This window comes from Ruditapes philippinarum, unplaced genomic scaffold (assembly GCF_026571515.1).
Source record: "Ruditapes philippinarum isolate M1 unplaced genomic scaffold, ASM2657151v2 ctg7600_1_1_1_1, whole genome shotgun sequence".
In the NCBI taxonomy this organism is placed as follows: domain Eukaryota; kingdom Metazoa; phylum Mollusca; class Bivalvia; order Venerida; family Veneridae; genus Ruditapes; species Ruditapes philippinarum.
Window position 1 is genome coordinate 6,803 of NW_026857719.1, and position 23,766 is coordinate 30,568.

At 31.8% G+C, this 23,766-nt stretch overlaps 1 protein-coding gene across 1 annotated transcript; it reads right to left on the reverse strand.

Moving 5' to 3' along the window:
- Positions 1-3,058: 3,058 nt before the first annotated feature.
- On the reverse strand, positions 3,059-3,988 carry LOC132750687 (uncharacterized). Its single transcript, XM_060740699.1, has 2 exons — positions 3,826-3,988; positions 3,059-3,675 (listed from the first exon to the last, which is right to left on the reverse strand). Exons 1-2 carry the CDS (start codon positions 3,986-3,988, stop codon positions 3,059-3,061), a joined length of 780 nt encoding a protein of 259 aa, XP_060596682.1.
- Between the last annotated feature and the right edge of the window lie 19,778 nt (positions 3,989-23,766).

The window sequence follows — 23,766 nt, forward strand, 5'->3', positions numbered from 1 at the left end:
TGTATCGCCACTCTAAAGATAGCTCATTTAAGAATAAAGAAAAATAAGAATCCCAAAAGCAAGCCCAACACAACAAAACTGAAAATGTTTTTGATGTTTGAAAAGCAATTTGAAACTGTTGTATTATGAACTATCACGTAATTCACAATGACTTTTAATGGTTGTCAGAATTTAAGCAATTGAAATGCAAATTTACCGAAAGACAATATTTTAACCATTCCCATTTTAACCTTTTGATAAGTCAATATAATATATGATAAACAAGATCGACAAGGAAAGGCGGCATTCAATGAACGCAGCCCCAGCCCGACCCAGCAACAAGCGCCAGCGGCAAGGAGCCCAGGAGGACCCCACAGAAAAACATGACAGGGCACGAAAGTTTGATACATTGTATATTTTTATAGTCATATAGTCACTGGAAAATAAAAACGAAACAAATGAGAAATGAACGTATCCGTTAAGGTTTCCTCAAAAGTTTCATAGATAAAGAATATGCCCAATCATGAATTTGTTGACATCGTTTTCCAAAATAAAATTTCGAGTGTACAGTATATGATATGTTAATGCCACAACCGGGAATCTATTTACACATATATCATATGAGAGTTTATAAAAAATTCAGACTACCTCACTATTAAGACCATTTTTGTTAGAATCACAAACGATCTTAATAGCATAGTTTCCCCTACTTCAATCGTATTTCACTTAGGTGTTGTTAGCTTTCTTGTCGGTGGGTATAATTAATTTCAGCACGTGCATTATTAAAGAATAAAACGATCCTGCTTAAGTCAGTACTGGGGGCATGAGTGATTTTCAATAAGCCCTCGCAGAGAGACCAAACCGAATGTACAATATGCATGTTATCATTTGTTTCATTGCTTTCGAGAGTTTTCCCTTTTCTCCAGATTTCTTTTTTTTCTGCACTTTTAATTCAAACTTCGATACTTTACTTATCTAGTTTTTGTTTACAAATATGTTAAAATATCTCGATGAGACATACTTATATTTTTATCCTACCTTTTTAAATTCATTTTCTTTTATATTAAATGGACATTTGATAGGAAATGATTTGAGTTCTAATCATTGAATTGAGTCGACCTTAAGCAATAAATGAACGGATTGCATAAAAAATTTATTGAAATAAACCGATATATAGTTTTTGTATTATGCATGCATTTTATTTGAAAGCTATACATATATTACCTAGTAAACATTGTCAGATAATATATTTATAGAAGTAGTTTTAATTTAGTTTTTTTTTAATTTTGAGTCTGAACATTAATGACACGGTTATTCATGTCGCGCTATGGTAATAAATAACGAACTAGAGAATTTTGCAGATTTGGACTTCAAGCATATTAAACAATATATTGCACTCTTTAGGCATGGTTCTTTAGGGAAATTAATAGCTCCTTTCTTTTTTACTGACTTGATCGAATATTTAAATCAACATTTTGCTGTAAGAAGTTGAGTCAACTTTGTCTGAAGGCAATCAGTTTTATGGTGGTTTGAGGGGAATTTTGATTTGCCAAATTCTGTGACATGTAAACAACAGAAACATCCGTCTGCAGTTTTATCATGAAAATGTAAACAAACTGGTGGGTCAAGCGATTTAACAAAATAGTATATTTTTCTCCCAGTAATAGAATTACCAAAAGCTTTTTTATTTATTACTAATTTCAAGTGGCTTTTATATCTTTGACTCGCATGATGTTAGTGAATTTCCTCATACCTGTCAAATTTCAATGTTTAGTCTTTAGCGCCATTATGCAATAATTGACATAATTCTTATAGTTTTGTTACTTTGATATAAAAACTAATATTTTATAAATAAATATAACACACATATTTCAATCGTGCTGTTTCTTTTAATTATTCTGAAAAATGAATTTATAGAAAGGGTTTATGATAACCTTAAACACATTGAGTATTTTCCATTGTTTAATTGTTTTATGAACTTTGAAAGTGTTGATGCTAACATGTCCTATCATTCCTTAATCATATTTTATGCTATGTTTTTATTGTTGTTTGATAATAACAATAAAAAACATTTATAATCAAGAATTTATGGTTACATGAATTGGACTGTAATATGTGGGGGTACACCCTCTTTAGTGAAAATATTTTTTAAATGGGGTCCCCCCTTTGTCCTCTGTTTCAAAAGTAACAAGTAAGATATAGATCAGGAAGTCAAAATTAAAAGATTTTTTTTTTCAAAACATTTTCTTACTGGAGTATACCAATAACGAACAGTTTGGGGTTAACAAATAAAGATACTAATCAGGAAGCAAATGCTTTCAATGTTTTTTTCAACTGCGCAATTAGTTGTTAGCTGCGTACATAAAATGTCAACTTACTACAATGTATATTTCGATGTATTTCGTATATTCGACTAAAATGGTTTCAATTCTATATTTCAAACAAAATTATTTCATTAAAACTGATGATATAAATTTATTAATTTATATACATTTTGTACATGTAATTTTAATTTGCAATTTTAACGATTTCTTTTGGTATCTAGACAAAAAATGCTCTTCTAGCGACCGTTTTGACTTCACGCCTCATATTTAGGTCCAAAAAAATTCAATGGCTAATACTTAATGGAAACAGACACAATCAGTCATGTTTTTTTTCACGAAATTTCATTTACGATTTATACAATTCCGGAGGATATATTCGCCGATAACCCCCCAACACCCCTTCCAAATAACAAAAACGGACATGCCAGGAGGGCCTCTCAAGGCAAATTTCCATTGATTAAGGTTTGGACCATATATTGCCTTATCGCATGACCGCCACAACTTTCCTTTGAAGATCGGCGTTCTCTAAATTTCAGTATTGGGAAACTTTTGGGTGCTCTAAATGAAGTATCAGTACGCTTTGGGGTGCTCTAAATGAGGTATCAGTACACTTTCTCGCGCATGCCCAGTTTATTATTTTATTTCAAATAATAAAGTGAGCATACCTGAAAAAGAGCAAAACAAAACCGAAAACATTGAAAGAACTAATTTTTATTTATCAAATTTACAAATCATGTCTATCTTTTTTTTCTTCTTCAAAACTTAAAAATACAGTTATTATAAACATGTTGTCCTCCCCCGAACAAATTTCCGGGTTTCAAAGCGGTTGATTGGTTGTTTTTGGATTCGTCATCACTTGCGTGAGTTGCGTCATGTAGAAGCGTTTCTGTTGATGGTTTATTCAACGTTTCGTTTTTGACCTGTTCCGTTGATTTCCATTCTGGCGGATTTAATTTATTGGAAATGTCTACCAACATTTCATTACTGGGTTTATTATAACGTCGGACACCGGCCACGGATCGATGGCCTGTTCGTTTCATGATTTCTTGTTCGGGTACATCCTTCTGATAAAGACTTGTTGCGCAAGTCTTTTTTCCAGAGTGATTAGTGTAAACACCTTCAAGTCCCGCGAGCTGACATATTTCTTTCATAAAACCTTTAAGTTTATTCACGCCTACAACTTGATTTGAAAAACGCACTTCTCCTGGCTTCTGGGAATGAATTGGTCTCTTATAAAACGCTCCATCTCCAACGGATTTCAAATATTGGTCATAGTAATCCACTATGTTTTGCCGATTGTTGTAGTGTTTTATAACTTTAGGTTCAATACGGCGGTGTTTCAGGCCACCGTTATACGTTTTAGAGTTCTTTCCTGTATAAACTATAAACTTTTCATTAGAATCTGAACCTATTTCAAACTGATCAGTTTCCAAATTCCTGTGTTCGTCATATCCCCTTAAACCGAAGAGTTTACAGTTATAGAAGAAAACAGTGTGCTATAAAGAAAGAGCGTCTTTATTACCAAATACTCCCTTTTTCCAAATAACTTTTTCTTCGTCTTCTAAAATGGGCTGAGCTTCCCGTCTTTTGCCGACGACGCCTTCTTTCGTTAGAAATTTCATCTGTGCATCAAGTACACTCCTAAACCTTGCATAATCAGGATTTTTCTTGACCAAAAAGTTCATGCCAGATATTCCACCATCTCGCAGCTTTCTAAGAAGGCCACATACTAAATGGTAGAGGGACTAGGGTGGTAAGTACTCGCCATTCTGCTTCCTAAACCATCACAATGTAATTATTATTCCACTTTTGTTTAATAACGAATCGTTCATTTTACAATGGCTTGCTGGGCATGATGTCAATTCTTGTAGGAACGTTCTTTAAACCGCGTTCTGTCTAACAACACTAATTAACATTTTTATTAAGTTGTGATTGGTCAAAATAATGTAAAATACAATGTCAGGAGGGTTTTGTCTCCATGATGTGACTTTGCAAATTATAAGTTGATTAACGATTATATCGAAATCAGCAAATTGCCTGTCCCAAAACGACCAAGCCATGCGGGAATCATCCAGACATATTGCTTGCGTTTGGGATTTGGTTTTCATGTTGTGCAAAGAAGACACACCATAGTTGTACAAAAACGAATATAAAACGGAATCAGACAGATTGGATCTAGAATATGGTGGGGGTTTTTTTACGAATATTTATGCACTTTTTATACAGAAAGAACAAAACTCCGGTCCAAAAAATGACCATGCCATGCGGAAATCTCCTGGAAAAATTTTTGGGTTAGAGCTTTGGTTTTCAATTTGTGCAAAGGAGACCTTCCAAAGTTGTACAAAAACGCCTTTGCAGCGGAATCAGACCAAAGGTTTCATAATGCGTGGCTTAAGAATATGGTGATTTTTATGCACTTTATAAACAGAAAACAAAAATTTCGCTCCAAAAATGGCCATGCACGCGGAAATCACCTGGAAATATTGTTTGCGTTAGGGCTTTGGTACTCATTTTGTGCCAAGAATACTCTCCCAAATTTTACAAAATGAATTTGCAACGGAATCAGACGAATGGTGTCTTAACGGTTGTATGTAGAATATAGTGCTTTTTATGCACTTTATATACAGAAAGAATAAATCGCGGGAGCAAGAATTGACCATGCCAAGCGGAAATCTCCTGGAAATATTCTTTGGATTAGGGCTTTGTTACTCATTTTGTGCAAAGAAAACCCTCTGAAGTTGTACAAAAACAATTTTGCAACGGAATCAGACAAATGGCGTCTTAACGTTTGGCTATAGAATATTGTGTTTTTTATGCACTTTATATACAGAAAGAACAAACCGCCGGTCCACAAAATGACCATGCTACCCGGAAATCTCCTGAACAAATTGTTTGGGTTAGGGCTTTGGTCTTCATTTTGTGCGAAGAATACCCTCTGAAGTTGTACAAAAAAGAATTTGCAACAGAATCAGAAAAAGGGTGTTTGAACGTCGGACGGTAGAATATGGTGTTTTATTTAACGAAAACTTTCATTTTCTTATTCAACAATATCCCGTGACAATTATCACAAGTTACGTATAAAAGCGACAAACGAAAGATGCACATGCTATATCATTTTATTTTTTTTATTTTGCCAATAACTATAATAGAAAACCTGACCTTGACATATGATTTTTCAATTCTCTACTAATCTACTTATAGCTCATCTAATGTAACATGTCATGCTATCATTTTGGAGTCTGTTCATTTCAATGTTGAATTAAAGTTTTATAAAATATTTTTCAGTTCATTACATTAGCACTAATATTATCATTTAAATAGACACCGGAGGTGTTTTCAAAACAGTTTAAAAAGACAAATACTGATTATCTTAATCATAGTATACAACTAATTTCATACACCTCCTACCGCCGCATAAACAGTTTCACCATTTAATGCTATATATTTTTATAATAATATTTAAACCATACGTAATAAACAAATATATTTATTTATGTTTGACTGAATACTATTTGCTTACGAATTACTATTATAATACCATTTTATATCTTTGCATAAGATTCTTCAGTTGTATATGTTTGTTTTATTTATGTTATTTCTTTTTTTTCTTTTTCTTTTTTGAGGATACGAAAACTACTAATGTCACCGTAGGGAACGTGTTACAGTATCGCGTTTTTCGGTTACAGTATAGAATTTTCAAGATGGAGGATTATTTGTTGGGAAGAGAGGTAGGTGATTTTTATTACGGTCCATACTACAAATAGTTTAGTTTCTAAAAGATGTTTTTGTGCTTTGCTAGTTAAGAACAGAATCCGGTATCTAGTCATATATTTCTTCAGACCCTGCACCGCAGATTTATCTCTATATTGTCTCATAAATTTGCAGATTTGACAGTTTGAAAATTTGAATCGAGAGACCAACGCATTTTTCTGCAATTTCGACATTATTTATGCATGCCTAGAAAACGTAAATCTGCAAAACGTTAGTCCTTTATGTTAGGAAACGTTTATAAAAGTAAATGACCAGTTGAACCTATTTTCCTGTTGGTAAAATGCGTTTGAAAAAATAAACAATGTTACAGTATAGAGCGAGGTAATTTGTACAGGGTTACAGCATAGACCTAGCGATTTGTATCCGATTTCGTTACAGTTTATACCCAGATTTCGGTTACAGTTTAGACTTCGATATTTTCTATATAATTATACAAGGTAAAATGTATGAATGTTACATAGACTTTTAAATATCTGTGAGCTTATTGGCACGATGGCTATTCGTCCGTCTGTCGTACACATGTGTGTGCAATCTCATCCGCTCAGTATGACTACTTGACTACATGTGATGAAATTTACATGACTTTCTTCCAATTTTAAGTTGTTCAAATGGTTTCGGTTGCAATCGGGGATACGAAAACCCAAAACATAGATTTTGAAAAAAGGCAATGTTTAAAGACCCTTCTCATCTCGAACCAAAAGCATTCAAATCAAATCATGATTATGGCGTCATTTCGAATGCTTCTTTGTTGAAGTTACGATTATTTTGTCATTATTAAATTAAAAATCGTTTTTTTTTTATTTCAGACATCCTGTATAGCAGTTTTCATGTTTCTGAAAAAGAAAATAATATTGAAAGTTATAATATAAATTAAGGTCAGACAATTACAATATCTTCTCTAGTGATGGACGTACATAATAGTGGCAGAGTCGGGATAAGGCCGTCGACTTCAAATCATCTTTCATTTACTGCTGTAGTTGAAATCCAATCATGACTTTGGATTCTTTGTATGTGAGGAATTTATCAAGCTAATTTACGGAAGGTCGGTGGTTCTAGTCAGGCGCTCGTGTCTGAAATGTTTCACAAAGGGTATCTGGGGTCTTTGTGTACACTAAAGCAGGAATGTATTTACATGACCTCAGTGTCGTTGAAACTTTAAATCCAAGAAAGCCAAACGTAACAAAATAGAGTTAAACAAAATCCCTAAAGAAATTCCAACACAACAAAATTGAAAATGTTCATAAACACTTTTAAATACTTACAAAATACATTATGGAAGATGGAAATTCCAACTTAAAATAGAAAGTAAGGTTGCAGTATTGCTCACTTAAATACTGTTTAATCATTCTTAGGGTATTGCCTGATTGTTTATTGTGTCTTTTGATAGCTTATCTATGGTATGCAGGCTTCATAACCGCCGACCCCTTCTCAAAATTTAATTTTGTTTAGTTTCACTCATTGTATTCTCGTTTATGGCACACGCAATTTTTAACCTGGGGTGGGGGGGGGGGGTAATATGCCGCTTTTCATAGAATGGCAATAACGTGTCACATTGAAGGTTATATGATAACCGCCATATGAACACATCCTCAGATATTAAAAAATCTGAAGTGTACCAGTTCATGTTTAATGTGAATTCTGCTGAAGCCGGTGCTAGGAGGCGTGAACGGTAGCTTGCAGTTACCACTACCGTCCATGAACAGGTTTAGTCAAACTGAGCCTGCAACATTTTCATGTTTTCCGTGTTGGACTTCTGTTCTTTTTTCTCTATTTTATTACTATAAATAGGCATTATTATAATGTGTAATGAAATCAAGCAATAATCTTTCTTCTCTCATTACAATTCGATAAAAGTTACTGATGTTGTCGTGAAAACAGTCCTTACTTAGGACATTACTTATTCTGCAAAAAGTCTCAATCTGAAACTTAAAGTAAGAAAAATAGCAACTTTTCACTGTTCTGCTGAAGAAAAAAAGTAATACAACCTTTCAAGAATGTATTAAATAGAAAGGTATGAGTTATTTCATAAAAATAATGGATACACGAACTTTGTTTCAAATTTGGCAAGTATCTAAACTGTAACCGAAATCTGGGTATAAACTGTAACAAAATTGGATCAAAGTCGCTAGGTCTATGCTGTAACCATTCCAAATTAACCTCGCTCTATACTGTAACATTGTTTATTTTTTCAAATGCATTTTACCAACAGGAAAATAGGTTCAACTGGTCATTTACTTTTAGAAACGTTTCTAAACATAAAGGACTAACGTTTTGTAGATTTACTTTATCTAGGCATACTTTAAAAATGTCGGAATGGGAGAAAAATGCGTTGGTCTCTCGATTCAAATTTTTAAACCGTCAAATCTGCAAATTTATGAGACAATATAGAGATAAATCTGCGGTGCAGGGTCTGAAGAAATATATGACTAGATACCGGATTCTGTTCCTTACAAGCAAAGCACAAAAACATCTTTTAGAAACTACACTACTAGTAGTATGGACCTGAATAAAAATCACCTACCTCTCTTCCCATAAATAATCCTCCATCTTGAAAATTCTATACTGTAACCGAAAAACGCGATACTGTAACACGTTCCCTACGGTGAATGTTTGCGTGATAGAATTTTTGAAAATAAACAATATTTAAAAAAAAACTTAGTACACCGTGATGTTTTGTGATTTAGAATTAAGATACTGATCAAGAAGAGGGAACAAAATGATATTTGAAAAGACGTAAAAATCTTTCGAAATGACAAAGCCAATAACATATAATTGTTTGACATCGTAGTTTTTCCTTACTCCATAAAGAAATATAACAAAGGATAAAACTATTTTTAAGATAAACAAAGTTGCGACAGCAAAAACCTATTTTACTAAAGTAAGTCAACAAATAATGACGTGACATATTATGTTTGTAGAATGCTTTAGAAAACATTGTTGTTTAAATGTCCCTCTCCTTAATATAGAAAATAAAGTACGCAATTATTATGTTCACGTATTTGGAGGTTGGTATTGCCGGGTATTTACAGTTAGGAACTAATGCTCTTAAAATTGCACCTGTTAACTTTAAACCTATGATCGATATGCAAATTTTACAAACATGAATATTGTTCGTAAACAGATTAAAATGTTCTGTAACAAAATATTTAAGTAGGGATCCGCAATTTAGAAATGACTTTCTACATGTTTTACGTGCATCAATTTCTTTTAAGGCATTAGTCTACCATATTTCTGTCAAACAAGCATTTTGGAACGTATTGTTTTACAAGTTCGGGGAAAAATATACAGACATATACTAGTAGCTATATTCACTTTTAAAATAAGACATTCTTAGAGCTTTAGATAAATAAAATGATTATCACAATATTCGACACCCGGTGGTTAGGCAAATGTGTCATTTACAACGTTATTGTATGTTATTATTGAAAGTAAGCCAATGATAGGCGACACCACGTATATAAAATGCAATGTCTAAATTACCTGAAATATCCACACCAGTGACACTCATAGCTTAATAAACTATTACTTATGCTTTATGACACCTTATGAATTGTAGCAGAAGTTTGCAACAAATACATCAACAATGAATATCATAATAAGTCACCTAGGGGCCTCATATTATGACTATTAAGAGAACTCATAATGTTAATGTGTGAGGATATAAGAAATATTCCAGAAATAATTGTTATTAACTAAATCTCTTAAAATCCAAGAGTAAATTTATCTGAACTTCTGAGATGTACAACTTTTATGTTTAAAATACTTTTTATCCTTCTTTCAATGACAGTCATTAATTGTATACTATGTTGGTATTTTATATTTACCACGAAATGTACAATGCCTTTTATCTGCCTAGACACTGATATATTTTTTTTTACTTTGTTTTGTCGTCTTACTTTTAAAATAGTACTTAAATTAAGTAGCTGTAAAAACCTTTTTGATTTTTCTTGCTAAACCTAGTGGAAAAGAAAAGGTGAATGTGTTTTCTTAAAGGTACTGAATCAAACACTGATTTATGATGACCCTGAAGTGTACTCTTTATATGATAAAATTACTCGACAAATAATTTTTTGTTATGTATCAAATGGCAGGTGATAACATGGGATGTGGATACAATATTGAATTTGATCGCTACAAATAGCAAATAAATGATTCAATAATGTTGATGTCCGTGTCTATTTACATCCCCGTTTTTACCCCGTAATAGGTATAACATAGCTGAGTCCATGTATTAAATGTCAATTAATGTTACTGTCCTTAAAACATGTGTTCCACCTTTCTTGACTTGTTGTTATGTCTTTATTTATAGCTAGAATTTTATAAACATATTTCTTATTGTTATTTATAGTTAAAATGTGTTTAATATAAGAGTTTATTATTGGATATTGAACATTCAGCAAATTGTTATCAACATATTAAGGTTTGCATGTACACATTTATTGCCTGCTTTAAAGTATGACACTGTAGAAATTCACAGTTTTGCCTGTGACCTGTTCTGAATATATCAAATATCAAATCAATAAAATCACCCTCTTCATCTATTATATCTTTCCCAAATCTGATTCCTTTATATCCTGCTAAAAAGTTGTAATTGTACAAAAAGTGGCACATCTAATACTTGCGCAACATTATTTATACATTTATCTACAAACACCGTATAAGCTTTTAAAACATTAATCTAGAAAAAAAAGTTATTGTACTAATAATCAAATTATAAAACATCTTTCAAGTGGTAAAATAATTATTATTGAACACTATGTTTAATAGATTACAACATTTAATAACGCTTTCACTAACATCTCTTCAAAATATGATAACCAAGATCAACAAGGAAAGGCGGCGTGCAATGAACACAACCCCCACACGACCCAACAACAAGAACCAGTGACAAGGAGCCCAGGCGGACCCCAAACAAAAACAGGACAGGGCACAGGACAGATCACGGACAGGCTAATCACTATAATGATAAATAATTTGTTCCTGATACATAATTCAAAGAAATCAAAGAAATGATTGAATATTTCAAATTCAGTTTTAATTTTAAACCATTTTATCTTCAAACCATGTATATAACTATAAATATCAACCATGTTTAAACCACCGTCTTCGTATCTTTAATTAAGTATTAATTGCTTTATTGTTGCCATGCCTTTCCATATAAAATCATAAAAAGGTCCTTAAGTGTTTTCATAAATACAGTATATGGTGTTGGTAAACTTGTGAAACAGTGAGAAGCAACAATGACTGAATAACAGCTTTTTTTCTATTGCAGTTATATTCATTTTTTTCCAATGATTCATACTATTTTTTACTTTTTGAAGTTTTTCATTAAAATTTATGCCAACATTTTTTTTCTGAATCATTATAGAATATTAAACCTAACAATTTGAACTTATATTTTTCGATTTCTGTTCTGTTTATATAATAATTGAGGATATAGGTTAATATCATTAATCATTTTGAAATAAGACATTTTATTAATTGAAACTTATGTTACTTAAAATATGTAATTTCAATGAATAACAGTAAGTTGTAAATGATGCAAATAAAATGTAAATTATTTTAAAAGCAATAGATTAAAAGTTGAATACTGTCTGAAGTACTGTTCTGGTAGATGCTACCTCTATTTTGTCATTTAAAGGCAGTGCTGCTTCAATTAAAGAACTGATTGAGTTGAAGGGCTGAAGTAAAGTGGCTGTACCGGTTTCATTATACATTAAAACAAAGAAGAAATACCAAAATAATAAGTAGCGGAAAAGTTAGTCCATAACTTTCTCTGCATTTTTGAATGGCTTCATTTTCAGAGCTTTAAATCAAAGGAGGTAATAAGAACACATTTTCATATGCCCAAAAAATGTTGTTAAAGCTAAGATATTTTGCATAAAGCATGCCTTGTTGGCATCTATACAATTTATTTAAAACAAGCTCAAGGGGTCAATTTGGCCCTGCCCCAGAGGTCACATAGATAGAAAAGCTTTTTCATGTATGTTTACTTTTGTTAAGTTACAAATTACAGAACATAGTTATTTGAACATGTATCTTTATATAGGATAACAGTTGTTCCAAAAATCAATTCACTGATATAAAAATGGCTGTAGTGAGGGATGTATTAATTTAAATGAAGGGTTATTGAAAACCTTAAACATATTGAAGTAGTTTTTCCATTGTAGAATAATAAAGAATCTGTCTCATAACGTGTATTACAGGACTGAAGTTAACATGAGATAAAAAAGAGAGCGTGGATTTTATCACGTCCTATCCTTCCTTAATAACACATTATGCTTATTGTTTATTGTTGTTTGATAATAATAAAAATTCAATTTATAATCAAGAATTCATTGTAGTTTGAATTGGAATATCTTCTGCGGGTATACCCTCTTTAGTTTAATCAATTTTAAAATGTGGTCTACCTATCCAAAAATAACAAAAAAGATATAGATCAGGAAGTCAGAGTTAAAAAGAATGCTTTTATTTCAAAACAGTTTTGTACTGACGTATACCAACAACGAACTGATTAGGGTTTACAAAAGAAAGATACCGATCATGAAGAAAAAAATGTACATCTATACTGCTTAATAGAGCTTACACAAGTTACGAAATGTGAATATACTAACTAAAATGCATGTTTTAATATATCCCGTAATTTCAACTTAAAGGGTAAAATTTCTATATATCAGAATTTTGTTCATGCTTAATCTTCAATTTATATTATTCCGGTTTGTGCTTTTATTTGATATATATTAATATTTACATTTATTGTTTGCTATTTTAAGGTTCATTTTAGTTGACATGAAGAAAAATGATCGACTTTGAGTTTTATAAACGATAACCAATACATTCGTTTTTTATTACACTGTAAGTTTATGCTAACTAAACATTGTAACTATTGACAGACATGAATGTTTGTATACAACTGTGAATATTTTCTACGGTTCTGTCCTAATATTTAAAAGCCTGGTTAACCGGATAAGAAGGATAAGAATTTAGCATAACTGATCCATTACACAAAACTATACTCTGGTATTTAAACAAGAAAATCAATCTCCTCGCGGCCATTTTCCTAAGGTTAGAGATTTTGGCCTGATATTACATTTGTGTACACTTCATATACAGGCAGAACATATCGCGAATCCTAAAATCGACAATGCTTAAAGAGCTTCTCAAGGCTAGTTTCCTTGCGTCTGATCTTAGTGATTTATATTGCTGTAAACTGAAAAAGAACCTCCAAAGTTATGCAAGGCCCAATCAGCAAAGAAATATAACAGATGTTGTTTTTACAACTGTTTTTTACGAACACTTAATATACATTTCATATACACAAATTAATAAACCGACTATTCAGAGAAATGAACATCCCATGCTGGCATCTCGTAATAATTGTCCTTCAGTAAGTGCTTAGTGTCTTATATTGATGTTACAAATATCTGATTAAATGCAATTGCTTATTTGCAACTGATCCTAAAATAAATCAAGCCTTGCGAGCCAATCACGGAAACATTTTATTGAGTTAGAGTGTTGTGCCATAATTTGTTGTACAAAGGAACCGCCAGACTAAAGCAATGAAGATTCTGCCATGGAATCAGACATTTTGATGAGAATTATTAGATTATACACAATCAAAATAAATCGGCGGTCCAAAAAGGCTACACATCAAGGACCTCTCACGACTATCTTACTTGAGTAAGAATTTCGAGTCTTATGTCGTGTGAAAAAAAAGTCAAATATAATAGAATCTACTTGATCATTATCATTTTTAAGTATATAGCGTTTATGATATTACGACTAACCATGCAAGACATGCATTTATGTGATAATGTATTTTAACACGCTTGTCTATTAAAAAACAGTCAATATTCTTTGCATAAAGCAGTAATACAGCTGTTTCGTGCGCGTTCAAAATCATAGAGACCATGGTTTCAGGAGGGTTGGATTTTAATATATGGAATGCGAAACTTACAGTTGATCTTAGGATTGTCGACCAAAGCTAATGCAATTGCGTATCTACAAAGGAATAAGATAAGTGGTGATTAAAATTTTGCCCCAGTATACTTTTACATACAGAAAGCACATCCAAAAACAACCATGACATGTCGGCATACCGAGGCCATTTTGTTAACATTTTGAGCAAACTTTGTGGTATAATAACTTGTAATGCAATGCAAGGAATAAGACAAATGTGTTTACCAGAAAATGGTGTTTTTTTCACGAAATTGCATACATTTTTATACAAAAAGAACGAATCGCCGATAGAAAAGAACATGCCATGAAGGCTTCTCGTGGACATTTCCCTTACATTATAGCCTTCTACCTTATATTGCTGTAAAGAAACTCTAATCTCATGCAGTTGTGAACGAAGTTATAATCAAATAGTGTTTTTACAGTTGACCATAAAAAGTTGGCGTTTTTGCGAACATTTATACACTTAATATTAAAATGAACAAATTGATCATCGAAATAAAAAAAACATCAATGCCATGCCCATTCCCATCCCGAGGAAATTTCAAATGGAGAAGATGCCTTAGAATACCTTAGATATAAGTGAAGGACAGGAACCTCCAATCTTATAATATTTCTTTTTAAAAAGGAATATGATAAAGGTTGTATAAGCGGCTCAGAAAAAAAATGGGCTTATTTAACGAAATTTTTTACACTTTACAGTTACTCCTGAAAGCAAACGAGCATGCCACCCGAACAAAATGTCAAGTTCCTATTTGGATCGGCGTTTTGCTTTCTCTTGTATATCGACTTAAATGTTTAGAAGTAACACCCTTCTGAAACTAAAATCTATATTATTTCGAATGATCACGAAACATTGGTCTTACATCTTAATGAAAATGTGTGACAATACCGCGTTCTTGCAGGTACTGACGCCATGCACAGTAACCATAAACAGTAAGTATCTAGTAGAATTTATTAGCTTAAAGAGTATTGAATTTCTTTACAGCTATAAAAGATTCAAAGATTCAAAGTTAAAACGCAAGAAGAGTGTGCATTTGTGTGAAAAAAAACAACAACTTGTTTACAGAAATGTAAGGCCCAGCGCCCTAACAAAAGCTTTACGTCCTTGCGATTTCAACAAGGCATGGTCGTTTCTGGTCCGTAAGAAAGAACCTCCAAACTAATACAATTTACAATCTTCAACGGACTCACTCAAATGATGTTTTGACTGTTAGCATAAGTTGTTTTTTCTAACCAATATTTTTACAATTTAATTGTATCAAATTCAATGCGGAAAACAACAGGCCATTTTCTCTTGCCTAGAGCTTTATGCCTTATAATTATCATGTTACTGTCTAGAAGAATCTCCCAACTAATACAATCTGCACTCTGGAACGGAATCATACAAATAGTGCTTGCTTGGTATATGGAGATTTTGAGGGCTTTATATCTTTATATAAAAAAACAAAACAAAAGTGATCCTAAAGCGACCATGCCACGCGGAAATCTCGAGGCATTATTCCTTGGCATAGAGCTATGTGCCTTACATTACTGTCATAAAAATCCTCGAAACTTATCAATTTCAAATCTGGAAGGTACTCACACAAGTGGTGTTTAAACGGTTGGCCCCAGTTTATTGTGTTTTCGCGGATTTTTGTTCACTTTTTTCAAATAGAACAATCGCAGGTCCGCATAACGAGCATACATCTCGGAAATATCGAGGCCATATTCCTTCGGCTAGGGATTTGTAACTGATATTGCAGCAAGGAAAACCCTCCAAACCAAGGGAATGCTAAATAACGGAATCACACAAATCGTGATTAAAAATTTGGCATGAGAAAATGGTGATTTTTTACTGTACCAGAATGTGTACATTAATTTTGATATAGAAAAAAGAAAAGATATTGCCGGTGCAACAACGACAATGTTAAGCAGAAATCTCGAATCAATATTCCTTGACCTAATGTCTTGTATCTCATATTGCTGTAAAAAAGAACCTCTGAACTAATACAATTTTTAGTCATAGCGGACAAACAGTATAGTTGACAATAGAAAATAGTGTTTTTTACCAAACATTTTACACATAATAAAAAGAAAACAACAACAAATTGCATGTCTAAAAAGCGGAAATCTTCAGGTCATAATATTTGACCTAGATTTGAGTGCCTTATAATTCTGTAAAGAAGGACCTAATAATACAATTTTTAATCTGGAACGAATCACACAAATTGTGTTTGAATCGTAACCTGAGAATATAATGTTGTTCTCTCGATTCTTTCCCCACATCATATTAAGGTAGAACAAATCACCCATTTTTTACGAAAATGTAAACACTTAAAAACAATCGCTTACGCCGATGAAAATGTAAAACTCCTTTAAATTATATCAATTGTGAAGTTTAGAAGTATACATGAGTCGATGTTTGTGAACAACCGACAACGAGTTATAGATCTCGGTCTTATAATCTTGTTGTACACATTTTTAACAACCATTTCAGTTCCAAGTCAATATCCGTGTAATTTTTATATTCAAAACGATAAGAATCATTTACAAACTCCAGATAATTTTTGACCATCCCTCGTACATAAGATGTAAGTACGTTGTCCTAAGCTTCGCTAGGTACATGTATGTAGTATTATACTATTTGATGATCAGTATGTAAGATGCTGAAGATTTATACATCTTTTGTATGGAAGTAATATCAGCAAAATATAAAGTGGGGACAACCTTGATTATAAATGAAATAAATATCTATTTCTATTAAATCAAATGTCATTAATGACCAAATATTCTCAAACATTCAGTCTCTCGAATGAAAAAAATGTAATTATTTTTAAGTTCCCAAAAGATGGGTTCCTTTAAGTGTAGAAACAACGGAGTTAGAAAAGAGAAGTAAAGTTAAAGACCCTTACCACTGTATCATACATTTCTGGTTATCTATTACTGATTCATTAATGTTATTGTTTCATTAAATAAATGCCGCGCAGATGTTTGAACGACACAAATCATGCATGACAGCAAGAAACAAAATTGTTAAATTGTAATCATCTGTTTTAGAAACATTTAATTTAAAATATAGAGTCAAATGTTAGCTCCGTATACATGACGTTGGTCAAATAAAACTGAAATCATGTTTGGTTTGTCATACTTTACAGACCAAATTAGGACAATACCAACCTTGTGGCATTGAACAGTCAATTTACCTCCTATATGCACTAGTATGACAATTATATGTTATGTATGTTCAGTTACCTATCTAAAATTGGCGATTTTGTAATTTTATATAAAACCGTTTGAATTGTATCTTACTTAAAGATTTAATTAAATGGTATAAATCTATTTCCTATGTACTATTTTCATAAAATGTATCAACAGTAAAATTATATCGGTTCCATTATTACACGGTTGATTACATAAAAGGTTGTTACATAGAATGTCTCTGTTATTAAACGCTATTTCGATTTGTTAGTTTGTTGTTTGTTTTTTATTCTTGTTTTTATTGTACTCATTAACTATACAAATAATATTATGATAATAATAACGTATGCCAAAATGCAGTACATATTTCTACGAAGGAGCTTAAAAGAAGCGAACTGCAAAGTCTAAAGTAATATATAGGTTTTCTTTTACAAAACACAGCTACCCAAAGAGTGTGTTGCCATATTTTTTTTCAAATAAGATAAACTTATTTAATCGAAGGTCATATTTTAATCAGTGACAACAACTCATTCATTTTTATAAAATGTCATTTTGCATTGGAAAGTATTGATTATCTTATCTTATCTTATCTATTTCTTTTTCTTCAGATATTGAAACTCAATGATTTTAATGGACTTTTTAAGGTAATATCTCAAAAATGCAATTGTAAGTTTTCATTGAAAACAATTTTGTTCGTTTTGCACCTATTTATTTCAATAATGTCACTGGTACGACGGTCGATATTTAAAAAATATTCATTTGAAAATATGGTAAGAATTAAACAAAGCATAAAAACAAACAAAACTCAGACATTATCAACCAAGATGTGTGAAAAAAAAATTTTTAATGATGTAAGATGCACTTACTAGTCTATTATCTGAATAACAAACAAACAAAACTCAGACATTATCAACCAAGATGTGTGAAAAAATTATTTTTTCAATGATGTAAGATGCACTTACTAGTCTATTATCTGAATGCCTATACGAATGTTTAACATAATGATTCATTTTTAATCAAAAGAGCATAACTCATATTTGTTAAATAATGTCCGTTTCGGTGTCTGATAAAGGCACAATAGCTTCCCAGGTAGTATAAAGATGCACTTTACTTTGTTGTAAACTTTATTGTGATCAAACCTTTACTCCGCATGCAAGTCGTTCTCAAAAAATAAGATATGTTTCTTAAAATTACTTTTATTGTACTAGGTCTTCTCCAGTGTTCCGAAACAATTGCTGAAAAATCAGGGAGTGGTACACTGTACGAAGCTTACAATAAAGTGTTGAACCATGCTGAATTGGATCTCCAGGATGCAAAACTTGCTGTTCTTATAGACTCTCTAAAAGGTAATTATTTCAAATCTCAAATAAACATTGATCGATACATAGGAAAGGGAATAATATGATATATCGATTTTTAGACAGTCTCAGGCTTTAAAATGTTAAAATATATTTTTGGTACAAGCTTACACCTCTTCAAACGACCCTTGACCCTCTAAGCCATTGATACTTATTCATGAAAATCGTATTTAATATTTGTAATTACGTTGTATAAAAAAGTTAAGTTATGGTTAATTTTATAGACGCCAGGACTAGTGTACATGAACAGGAAGAGCAGGAAGAGCTGACAAATTTCCAGAATATTTTGATCAAATCAGCAGTCACTGAAGTGTTTGCAAATTTTTTATTCTTTTAGCTCCTGTGACCTATTTTTTGACTGGAGATGACACATATTCTAACTTGACCTAGAAATCATCAAAACAACCTTCCTGACGAATTTCCAGAATATTTGAATCAAAACTGCAGCCACTAGAGTGTTAACAATATTTATTTTTTTAGCTTCTGTGACTTAGTTTTTGACCGGAGATGACCCATGTTTAAACTTGACCTAGAAATCATCGAAACAACTATCCTGAATGATATTCAGGATATTTTGATCAAAACTATTTTGATCAAAACTGCAGCCACAAGAGTTTTAACAAAATTATTCTATTTTTAGCTCCAATGACATAGTTTTTTTACCGGAGATGACCCATCTTCGAACCTGATCTAGAAATCATCAAAACAACCTTCCTGATAAATTTCCAGAATGTTTAGATCAAATCTGCAGCCACTATAGCGTGTTAACAAGCTTTTTCTATTTTTAGCTGCTGTGACTTAGTTTTTTACAAGAGATGAAGTAACATGGACGGTAATGTCAAGTGCAAACTACCGTCTGGTTTAAGCAGAGTGCAACATTTACTCAGTTTGGTACAATTTTGAATTTTGAAACATCAGCAGATGTGTTCATACGGCGGTTATCATGGAACCTTCAATGTGACACGTAAGTGCCATTCCATGAAAAGCGGCATATGGTCCCAAAGTAAACAAATGCGTATAACAATGGGCGGAATTAAATAAAATGGAATTTTGAAAGGGATCAGATGTTATCAAGCCTGCATATCACAGATCAGGCGTCAAAAGACAAATTTAAAAAGCAGGCCACATATCCTAAGGATGATTCAGCAGCATTCAAGTAAAGATTACTGGAACCATCCAACAAGAAAATAGCCGAATAAAAAAATGTAAATAACAACAAGCACAGCAACAATGTCGTGCTGAACGATATTTAAGGATCATCCTTGTAGTTCATAATCTCGATGTTGATGTTTAAGCCAGTGTTACATTTATGGCATACAATGATATCTTCGAATACCTTCGAAACATGAAATCAATATTGGTGATAAATTCAGAAAATTATCTGTAGTAGTTTTAAATCCGAACTGAAAACTAACATCCGTCATGTCCCACCATTCGCTTTGCGTATTACCTCTTTTTCCGTAGTTATGCCCGGATAATACATCGAAGTAGATATTTTAAATAATGGTCATGGCGGAGACACCCTTAATATTAAGAAACTATATGATTATAGCGAAACGGTTGGGAAATGGCCACCACTTCAGTAAATAGAGGCGGCCAATGCCAAAATAAGCATTCTTAATGACTCTCGCGAACTTTTTTTATAATTGAAACTGAAGATTCCGTTGTCCGATCAGCCCAGACGAATGACATTATGAATAGGTTGGCTAATTTACATTTGACAACTTGTTCCGCATGGTTGGATATACAATCTGACTGCCCTGATTTTCGCAGTACTTATCTATTTCATGATCATCTTAAACAGGGCACTTGTCCTTCAAAAAACATTTCTAATAAATATTAAAGATGATAATCTATTAGTTGTACCGAAAAATGATCCGCTTACACCTAACAATGAGCTCATAGTTGTATCTCGCTCAGTCATAGACGGACGTGTGACAGCACTTCATCTCAAATTAAATCATCCAAACAACCAACTTGTAATGAAAAGGCACTTTTATGCTTTAGTCTTAAATGAAGCTAATGGCAGCGTCTGTGAAGTATGCCATACTTGTGCTTTTTTGCAGAAATATCCAAATACTTTAAATGAACAAACAAAGTTCCCTCCACCAGAGGTTCTTGGAATTTCTTTTGCAACTGATGTTTTAAAACGGAATAAAAATCGATACTTATGCTTCGGGAAAATGTAAGCTCATATCCTACACCTTGTATAATTGAAAATGAAACTTGTCGCTTTGTTAAAATTTATTGTCGTATAACGCCCTCTTGAAGGCTCTTGTGATATCATCAGATTCGATGCAGCTCCAGAATTTGTAGCCTTGCGAGAAGACGAAAAACTCAAGTCACTTGGAATTATATTTGAAATTGGTTGCGCGTAAAATGTAAATCCATGATGCTACATTGAGAAATTTTCCGGTTCACAGTTAAGAGCTACATGATACAAAATAAAACTAAGTTAGTGCTACAGAGTTCAAAGTTAATTTAGTGAGTGTTTACCAAATAAGGTGAACTTTTATAGTGAAAGCGATCATATTAGTGAAGTCCAAGACACGATACCAGAAGTTATAAACAATCCGGATACTTTGTTTCGTCTAGCATATGAACCGCCAAATCAACCAATTGAAAACAACTTATTTATGGACCTTTCACCAGAAGTAGTTGACAAGCATGATATAAACTCTAGTCATTCCAATGGTGATTTCCATGAACTACAATTAATACAAGTGTGCGACCATAAAGGACCCGAAAGCCTCACATTTACCACAGTGACTATGATTTGTCTTAACACTTGATTTCACATTATAACACCAGAACATCTTTCTTTAGTCAATTATGTGTTCTAGTTTATTTTCTCCAACATTGTTTTGTAAATGTTTTAAATGTTAAATTTACTTAATACTAAGATGCTGCATATTGCTTTTATAATTAACCATTGATTATATAGGTGGCATAATTGTATCGATACTTCATAGGAAAGGAAAAGAAGTAACGCCACTATATTTATAGTGGTCAATGACCTATGAACATTTAGTTGTAGTTCACATAATACGTAAGGGAGTTGTTTCCCTTGCTTTTACCTCAACGTTTGTTTTTCACAAAAAGGCACAATAGCACAATTATGTGTATGTTTGTTTACGAAGCAAACTGTGTAAAAGAAGAAAAGTTAAAACTTTTAAATATCAATCATACATTTAATTCAAAAGGGGTTTATTCTTCATTTCTTCATTTTCTCAAATAGAGAAAAATTCTTGAATGTTGGAAAGAAAAATAAAATAAGTATATTTACATAAAATGAGGGGTGCAAATGATAAATATGATGATGTAGATTTAATCTAGTTTGCACAAAAAATGTCTATGAAAATAAGTAAAAAGAAGCATTGTTTCCTTAAAGTCACTATATACCAATACATGCAATTCATTAGAAAAGAGAATGTCCGTTAATGTTTGTCTATACATAATAAAAATAGATACCAATGCCATACTTATTTTAAAACAATACACTTTCCAGGACGTCTCAACCTACAAGTTCCAGTCTTCGATATTGAATATGGAAAAAAAACAACTTTTGTTTAACGTTCCAGTGCTATGTGGTAACGAAACATCGTTACTACTTCATATTAGCATTGCTATAATTATGCTGTATCATTGTTTGTTATTTTTGTTTCTAACGTGAAAGGATTATGTCAATACGATATATCAAACATATTGAATGAGCACTTGGTTCAAACGTTTGGAATTCGTTGAATACATTGTTTTAGATTATGCAATAACGTCCTTGAAGGCACTGGTATATATACACGTGAATATAGTACGACAACAAATTATTTTTTGCATATTTGCATGTAGAAATATAAAAGAAGAAGAGATATTCAGTACTGTTATTTTATTTACGAAACAAATCTGATTAGAAAAAGCAAATACATGTTATGTTTTAAGTAAGTACAAAAAGCGGGAAACAAATGTACATTTTGTGAATTTGTTTTTCATAATCATATACAAATTTAAAATTTCATGTTTCAAAAACTGTTCCGAGTATTCTATAAAAATCGCATATCGAGTCATTAACAAATTACATTTAAAAGTTTATAAAATTTATATCAATTAAAACTGTATTTTCTACTTCCTGTTAAAGCCTATTAATTACGTCTGTAATATTATCACGACTATTGTACATTGAAAATATATAATAGCTTAAAAGAAAGAGTAATGCAAACATATGAAAATGTTGGTGAGTTTTTAAATATAATGTATAATGTAATCATAATTGCAACATGCGAATCACAAAACTGATATACAATTACAATCAGTATAGGAAATATTATTATATAAAATGATAAAACTTGCTGAAGCCATTATTAAAGTGGAATAGATGAAATCTGAACTGTGAATAATTTTAAAAGCATTCTTTAAAAACGATATTATTTATCTATTTAGAATATTTAAGGTACTGAAATATTGTGATAAAAACAATGCAGCCGCATTGTGGTGAATCAATGTCAAATGTGAAGACTCAAAATATTAGAAATATCTGAAAAGTAAACACCCAGGTAAAACATTGTGATCATGTCTACATGTCTAGTAGTTTCTGTAATAATTAAACATAATCTCTATGCTTATAACATGCTTTAAATACAAGCATAAAATAACTTAGGAATATAGACAATATAGTCGCAAGTTTCAGATTGGTTGGCTGTACATAAATGTTTTTTACATTAATAACAGTGGCATAATATTTTAATACGTTAATTTCAACATAATTATTTCAAAGGTACGTGTTAGAGAGATAAACATAAAATGTTTCATGAGCATCTCAAGAGTATTAAATATATATTAACAAAGCTTTTATGAATTATAGGGTAAATACTTGTACATTATATCAACAGTTCAAATAATGATTGATATTTTTTGAATACATAACCAAAATAAATATCTGTGTTTTTACAAGACTTATCTTGTTCTTATACATAAATCTTCGAAATGATGATAGAGTTTGTAAAATGTATCTGCTTTTTAATTGATATACTGATTGTTAAACACTGTAATATAAACTATACACGAACTTATCCAATTTTCGGATGAATATTAATTTTTAATATAATAATAATGTTTTTTCATTAAAAATTATGTTCAAACTATTTGAACTATTCAGAAAAAAAACATATCAATACATTCCCGTCATTGATCATTTGATTACACTT